At 32.1% G+C, this 7718-nt stretch overlaps 2 protein-coding genes across 2 annotated transcripts; one reads left to right on the top strand and one right to left on the bottom strand.

Moving 5' to 3' along the window:
- Nucleotides 1-327: 327 nt before the first annotated feature.
- LOC106104661 (mitochondrial carrier homolog 2-like) lies at nt 328-1491 on the top strand. Its single transcript, XM_013284782.1, has one exon. It carries the CDS (start codon nt 390-392, stop codon nt 1275-1277), a length of 888 nt encoding a protein of 295 aa, XP_013140236.1. The 5' UTR covers nt 328-389; the 3' UTR covers nt 1278-1491.
- A 15-nt stretch (nt 1492-1506) lies between these two features.
- Nucleotides 1507-6625, bottom strand: LOC106104660 (U3 small nucleolar RNA-associated protein 6 homolog). The gene is made up of 8 exons (XM_013284781.1): nt 6422-6625; nt 6032-6344; nt 5412-5603; nt 4421-4618; nt 4087-4188; nt 3235-3441; nt 2673-2858; nt 1507-1943 (listed from the first exon to the last, which is right to left on the bottom strand). The coding sequence occupies exons 1-8, from the start codon at nt 6511-6513 to the stop codon at nt 1533-1535; spliced, it is 1701 nt and encodes a 566-aa protein (XP_013140235.1). The 5' UTR covers nt 6514-6625; the 3' UTR covers nt 1507-1532.
- Nucleotides 6626-7718: the final 1093 nt, after the last annotated feature.

The following is a 7718-nucleotide window of genomic DNA, read 5'->3' as shown; positions in this document are numbered from 1 at the left end:
TTCAGTTGAAATAAAGAAAATAAAACCTTATGTTAATTGCAAAAGCGAGAATTATCCTGATTGTGATTTCTTCATAAGTAATAGCTTTAAACATAATTTTCATCATATTGCAATATAGTCACCATGGCCAGAGATGGAAAAATGGTACAGTTATTGAGGTCTCGCTTGCCTTCAATTTTTCGACAAGAACTCTATCCTGTAATACATCCATGTTATGAATTGATTTGCCTAACAGTGCAAATAGAAAGGAAAAGACGCATAGATGTTTTTTAACGTTTATATCTTATCTGTGAACTCATATCTACATCTGTGGTTATTTGGTTCATTTATTGTCCTGTCATTTGTCATTTTTAATTTCAGAAGTAGGCCCATAATCCGTTTGTGCAAAGATGGAAGAAATTGAAAAAGAAAAAATAACCGCGCTTCACTCGCAATTGCTTGTTACGACAATATTCCACCCCATGGAATATGCAAAAGTTCTTATTCAACTTGGATATGAGCCGTTGCCACCACGCCGGTCGACTACTCTATTTGGTCGTCCTGCTATGATATTACCTAATGTGTTCCAGTATATAAAATTCATCAAAGCATCAGACGGCTACTTCGGCTGTTACAGGGGTTTGTCGGCGCGGATCCTCGGATTAATAGCATCGAGCCAACTCTCGTCTAAGGTAATCAGTGTGTGCGGCATCGACTTGCCCGAAATAAGCGACCCACCAAATATTATAACTGACGATGAGCCGAAATTAGAAGACTACGTGAAAATGGGTCGTCGCGATATGATTATGCACACTGCTTCCGTTATAGTGTCGTATCCCTTCCATGTCGTCTCTGTTAGAATGATGGCTTCTTTTATTGGGAAAGAGGAGGACTATAACACATTGCTTGGAGCAGTTGTATCTATTTACAAAGACGATGGTATACTCGGTTTCTTCCATGGATTGATTCCGAAACTACTGGGAGATTTGACATGTATAGCAGTGACAGGAGTCTTGGCATATTATGTCAATAAGTATATAGTGAAAACTAAAGACCTCCGTTATTATACTGTACCTATACTTACATTTATTACAAGCACTCTGACATATCCTCTTGTGGTGGTGTCTACATGCATGGCAGTGGCGGGCTCCAGCCTCAAGGCAGGCAACCCTCCGGCCATGCCCATATATACCTCCTGGCAGGCATGCTGGAAGGACTTACTCCGGAACAAGCAGCACAAGCGCGGTTCCTCACTAATCTTCAGGTACTACATAGCACCAATTGCAGCGATGCAGTAATTGCAGGAACATGAATATAACATTGCATTTATCTATGTGTTTATTTGCTTAAGTGTTATCCACGATCACCAAAGTAGAGATTCAACTTGTTGTAGAAAATTTGAATGTTATTGATAATTGTAAATACATTTAATATAAAGGTTGTACTACTTAGTACCTTTGCTAGATTGTTGACATAAAGGTGTGGTTGTAATAAATTATATTTTGTTCCTCATTATTATTTATTTATAACCAATTACAAAATAAAACAAATGTCTACTTTATTCTTGATAATGTTTGATTTTTAATAAATTCATCTACTAATTCTTTCTTGAGTACAGCTACTGCTCTTCTGTAGATTGCTGGAGTGTTTTGAGGGCTACCATTTTGTGTTTCAAAATTAATATAGTCTATCCAGACCTGTACGCTATTTGCTCCATGATGTTGGACAAGACATTCAAAACATTTTCTGATATTTTTTAAATTAAGCTTCGGTTGTGATTTCTCTATATCTATCATGACTGTGTGAACTTCAATTTGTGTTGGCGGAGTTCTGATGAATTCTTCATACAAATCTCTACTTGCTTTCAATCCGCTGCATTTATACATTTTGTTTAGAAGTTTAGGTTTAATGGCTAATAATACAGCTTCTTCGCAATTTTTAAACTTTTCATAGCAACTTTTTAACTGAAATGGAAAAGAAATTAGTGAATTTATAACAATACTAGCTTTTGCCCCCAAATAATTGATGTGGAATTAAAAATTTGTAGCCTATGAGTTCTTTAAGATTATGTTCTATATTTGTGCCATTTAAATCTAATAGATTTGCATATCAACCATTCACATTTTGAACATTAAATCATAAAATATTATAGAAATAAGAATATTAATGTTTTTTTTAATATAGTACCACTATTTTAAGAATTATTAGCAAAGAGAAATACATTTTACAAGTGGTTTTAGTGTGTGTGTAGTTATCTCTATTATCTTGAGAAAACATTTTTATCAGTCATAGCCACTACATGTTAACACTTTGTAGTGCCACTACGAAAAGTAAACTCACCGGAAAGGACTGAATACTTATATATCACCTTTTTATCTAATACAAAATGATTAAATTCAAATAAAGTATAATTTCAATAATTTACATAATTACCACCCAGCAAAGATAAATTCTAGCTTTTTTTAACTCAATATTTTTTTTCTATACTAATATAAAGAGGAAATATTTGTATTTTAGTATGTATTAAAATAACTTAAAAACTGGACTGATTTCAAAAATTCTTGCACCATTAAAAAGCTATGCTATCACTGAGTGATATAAGCCTTTTTAACAATTTTTTTACATGCGAATGAAGTCGCAAGCACAGCTAGTTATGAATATTAACATAACTATTTTTAAACTTGAATACTCACTGCTTCACTTGTTTGTATGTTGTCCAACAAGACATTCCAAAGGTGCAAATAATCTTTAGCCTTAAAAACTTTTCCAGCTTCCTTCAGTATTAATAACTGTTGCTTTTCATCTTTAGTGTTTAAAAGTAATTTTTCCTTCCATAAAAACATTGCATTCGGATTTTTAACCAATGCTGTATCTATAATCTAAAGGTATATTTGGTTAGTATATTAATATTTTTTAATACAAAAATAATGATAGATAATAGGATTATAGATGTTAATAAAAGATAATAGCTCAATTATTATAATTTTCAATAACAATGTAGCTATCCTATCAATAATAAATTATTATTTTTCTTAGTAGAAGGTTGCTAAACAAAGGAATGACCCTGTGTTAGCAAAAAGAGCGAAACTGCAACAATTGCAGACATGTTACCTTCATTTAATGGACAAAGAAGGATACAGAAAAAACATTCCTCCCCATATATTTCCCTTTCCATCCTCTTCTTATAAGGGAATTGTGCGAAGACTAGACTTTGGTAACCAACACAAAATAGATAATTAAAAAAAAATTGTATACCTGTTTAAAATCTTCAGTCGATAATGTATTTTCAAACTTCAATAACTCAATACCAAAGGCGTACATATCATTTGAGAGCACTCCATTCTCATGGCCAAACATCCAAGCTTGTTTTACAATTCTGATTTTTTGTAAATCTGTGCACAATGTGTCGTTCAGCCTCAATATGCCATGGATGAATTTTGTACATAATTTCTCATCCGGAAACTAAAAAATTACAAATACAAGAGATTTCGTTTGCACCTTTGTGAAATATTTTAAATGAATCAACCTAGAACAGTGCTAATTTAGACTATGATCTATGATAACAATCATCCATCCACACTTTCTCATTAGTCAGTTCACTAAACATTCTCACTGAAAGATTTGTAGTCCATCCTAAGTTACGGGGAACTTGGCCATAGTCCTTTATACATCTTTTAATTTTTTTGCTGAAATGTGTAGAAAGAAAACTTTGTGAGGCAACTCACAAAGTTTTCCTTCACTGCAAAAATTCTCTAGGATTTCCTATATAAGGAAGGAGTAATGAGTATTTGGATGAAGTTTAAAGATGTTTAATGTAAAAAATTCTTTAAAATTCAATCATCATCATCTTCTTATCCTACTCCCGTAGGGTCGGCGCAACAGGTTTTTGTTTTTTAAAATTCAATCATCATGATTAATTAATATTTTTAATATGATCAGCAAAAAAGGCCGATAGAAAATGTGTCAACAATTTATTCATATCAGCTGTTAACATTTGAATTAAAATAATCATTAATAAATTCAGTTAAAAATAAAAGATTAACAAAATATACTGTATACTGCATACATCATTTGTATTAAGATTAAATCAAAGCAAGATTTACTAACCCGTTGCAAAGCCTCTTCATATACAGAAACATAATTTTTAATTTCCTTTGAAAAATGATAGTCTTCATTAATAAATTCTTCAATCACTTCCCAATGGTAACCCTGAAAATATATTTATTAGTATACAGTACATTGTATAGTATCCCATACACAATAACCTAAAATTCAAACATTTACAGCTATGTTGAGTTTTATTTGTTGATAATGTGGTCTGAGATGTGTGTGCCTTATGCGTTCCCTAACAACTAGGTAAATTTCGAAGCCTTTTTCTGGCATTTTTAGGATGCCAGAGATGGTTTAAGCCCTAAGAATTACAAAATAAACTAATACATACCTCTAATTCTTTATCAGCAATGTAAATCCATACTTCTTTTTGGTCATTTCTAGACCATATCTCTTCTTTAATACTCTTGATTAGTTCCTCAACTCCACACTTCATAGCTAAATCACAAACTTTAAACAGGAATGTTATATCCCCAACAGTTTTTATACCATTTTTCCATACAACATCAGCCCTTTTAATGCAAATTTCCTGAAATTTATAATTTAACTTTTTAAGATGATAAAATGGGAAATATTTGTGGAAATAAATGTTTCAACATTATTATCTCATACTGCACATGCACTACAGAGGTAAGGGTTGGCTGTGTGAAAGTTGACATAATCATAGGGGAGTGAGATGACAGGAGAAACAGATAACAGAAGAAAGATTGATATGAGTGGTCTTATCGTCATCAACACCAGCTCACTATATGTCCCTAATGCGGAGCTTGGAGTCTACCCTAAGTAAGGGGTGACTAGGCCATAGTCAACCATACTTTTTTTTATAATATAAGGTGGCAAACAAGCAAGTGGCCACCTGAATCCACCGAAATGGAAAGCGACCGCTGCCCATAAACATCTGCAATTGCAGATGCGTTGCCAACCCTTAATTGACGAAGAAGGAGATCCACATAAAGAGGACAATTCCCCTTCCTATGTGTCTCCTCCTCCGTCAGATCCACTTTTCCTTCCTATCCTTTCCTAAAAAAGGGAAAGGGAATAAATTAGGCCAAGTGTGGGTTGATTGACTTCACATCTATCTTTGAATTTTTTTTTCCAATATGTGTAGGTTGTGACACGATATTTTTCTCCACCCTAAGAATGTCGGTAAATTATGTATACATGAAATTAGAAAATCACATCAGTACAGTATGATTCAAACCCAAGACCTGTGGATTATAAGTCAAATGCCTAAACCCTTGAGCCACTGACACTCTGTTACTGCCCTATGTAGGTGGGATAATGAGGAGATAAATGTTGTATAATAAAAAAAATTGTGTTACCTTTTGTTCATCATCTTTAGCTTTAAAAGCGAGAATGAGTTCAACTTCAAACAAATCTATATAAAGAATGTCAGACTCTGGATGTCTATGAATTCCTTTAAGTAAGAAACCTCTGGCACTTTCAAAGTTCTGCTGTTCTTTACTCTCCCATTTGCTAGCCATCTGCCACATTTTAGGTTTATCACCATGCACCTACAAAATAAAGAAATACAGGTGAGATTTGACATTTTTATACCATGTTTTTTTTTTTATAATAAAAGGGGGCAAACAAGCGGCGAGAACACCAAGGTGGTTAACGACGCCCATGGACATCCGCAACACCAGACGAACTACAGTTGCTTTGCTGGTCTTTAACGAAATGATAGGCTCGCTTCTTGAAGTCTAAGATGTATTGGTTTGGAAAAACGAGGACACACAGTATTCATACATCTACAAATACAGTCAGTTTTGTGTGCATTATTAGAATTTCATTGATTTGTAATAAACTTTGACACTAATTCTTTTCAACACATTTTAGGTCATACTATTTTTTCACATGGAAAGAAACTCATCAGGACCTGAATAGTAAACTTAGCATATAGCACTAAATATATAGTAAAATCCACTATTATTACACGTACCAATAACATCTGACTAATAATTCCAGAAATGGCATGTTGAAAGCCAACGCTTCTACAAAATTTGATGTATTCAAAATAAATTTCAATGTTATTTTGAAATCTATAGATAAATTGTTTGAAAATCTTATTCAGACGTTTGGCTATAGCATATTCTATGTCGCTTCTTTTCTCAGATAGATGTGCTTTCTTTCGCCTGAGTGATATATCTTCAAGTAACGCTAACTCATACGCAATGTAGTGTACAAAATCATCCTTTTCTTTTACTCTTCGTTGTATTCTATACTCAAACTCTTTACGTTTACGGGATATTTCTCTGAAATAAAAAAGTAAATTACAAATTAAGGTTAGAACGTTATAATGAAGAACAAAATTTATAAACAAAATACTAACTTTATTTCATCGTCATCGTACAAATTTAACCTTTTCATCTGCTCCAACTCATTTATCATACCCTCAATACGTTGATTTACTTGTTCTGCCATGTTTTATTTTAACTTTACTATAAATTAGTATATAAACAAACCATCTATGTTTACAAAATTCAACGTGAATTTTTGAGGTTACATTTAATTGACATTTGGGTTTTTTGACATATCGACGCGACGAAGGCATCAGTGACATTCAGCCAACGATAATAAAGCCTAAGATTTCTTTTACACATAGCAATTTTGTGTATAATTAAAAATCATGGTAACACAAAAATGGTTCTTTTGTTTAACGCATATGGGGGACAAAATTATCAAAAATTATCCCTCCTAGAAGGAAAACGTCGAATTTTCAATAACCCTGTACATTACAGTACTAATTAACTTTTTCAAATTGCTTCTGAAACGTAGTATTCCAGCGGCGTATGTTCCACGTTCACAAGTGTAGAATTAGAAGAACTGCTATTTTCACGTAAATAAATTAAAAGCCCATTAGATTCAAACATTTATAATAAATAAAGTTAAGGTACTGCAATTACGAAATAAAATGAATCATCAATACTACTATGTCTATGTTGTACCCCATCAATGTTTGGGACACAATTTGTAAAGGTTAGGCAATATACAGCAAATATTTTGTCATCTTTGTTACAGTACGAAGAAATCAGTTTTATTTCTAATGTTTTAAATGAGTAATAACAAGAAACACAGTAAAAGAAAAATGATATAATAACAAGATTGAGCAGTACATAAAAGAAAACAAATTTTAAAACTACTTAACAATACTACAGAATTCAAATTTTAATTCGTTTATTCTTCAAACACCATTATAGTATTTATCTTCGTTTTTTTAAGGAAAATGAGAAGCTATGGATTCTGTTATCTTTTTAATGGAAAATCTTAGAAAATCGAATATCATTTAAAAGCAAAATGTAATTAAAAAGAAATGCTCTCAAATAGACTATGATTTTGTTACATTCTACTTCTATGCACATTATCTGCAATAAAAAAGTATCAAATACATAAAATGGAACGTGTCTAAAAATCAAAAATGAATTTTGTTACTAACATTACTGAACCAGATTATTTTCTATTGAAATGTTGACAATTATTTAATTAAGTTTCGATTAGTAATTTAAAATCAGTAGTAAAGGCGAATAGAAAAATCATATTTGTAAAAATTGGTAAACATACTAAAGTCTGTGACGTCACTCATAGTAGTAAACAATTTTTAACATATTACAACAAAAAATTACAATCTG

The sequence above is a fragment of the Papilio polytes genome, unplaced genomic scaffold (assembly GCF_000836215.1).
Source record: "Papilio polytes unplaced genomic scaffold, Ppol_1.0 DF823510.1, whole genome shotgun sequence".
NCBI lineage: Eukaryota > Metazoa > Arthropoda > Insecta > Lepidoptera > Papilionidae > Papilio > Papilio polytes.
Note: the sequence above shows the minus strand (reverse complement) of the source record. Positions and strands in the feature narration are given on the sequence as shown.

Bases quoted from the DNA above. Each gene is read 5' to 3' on its own strand.
- LOC106104661 (XM_013284782.1), top strand. From the start codon at position 390: ATGGAAGAAATTGAAAAAGAAAAAATAACCGCGCTTCACTCGCAATTG.
- LOC106104660 (XM_013284781.1), bottom strand. From the start codon at position 6,513: ATGGCAGAACAAGTAAATCAACGTATTGAGGGTATGATAAATGAGTTG. The intron at 5,604-6,031 runs GTACGTGTAATA...TTTATTTTGTAG, and splicing joins TTATTAGTCAGATGTTATTG to GTGCATGGTGATAAACCTAA. The intron at 4,619-5,411 runs GTAACACAATTT...TATAAATTTCAG, and splicing joins CTAAAGATGATGAACAAAAG to GAAATTTGCATTAAAAGGGC.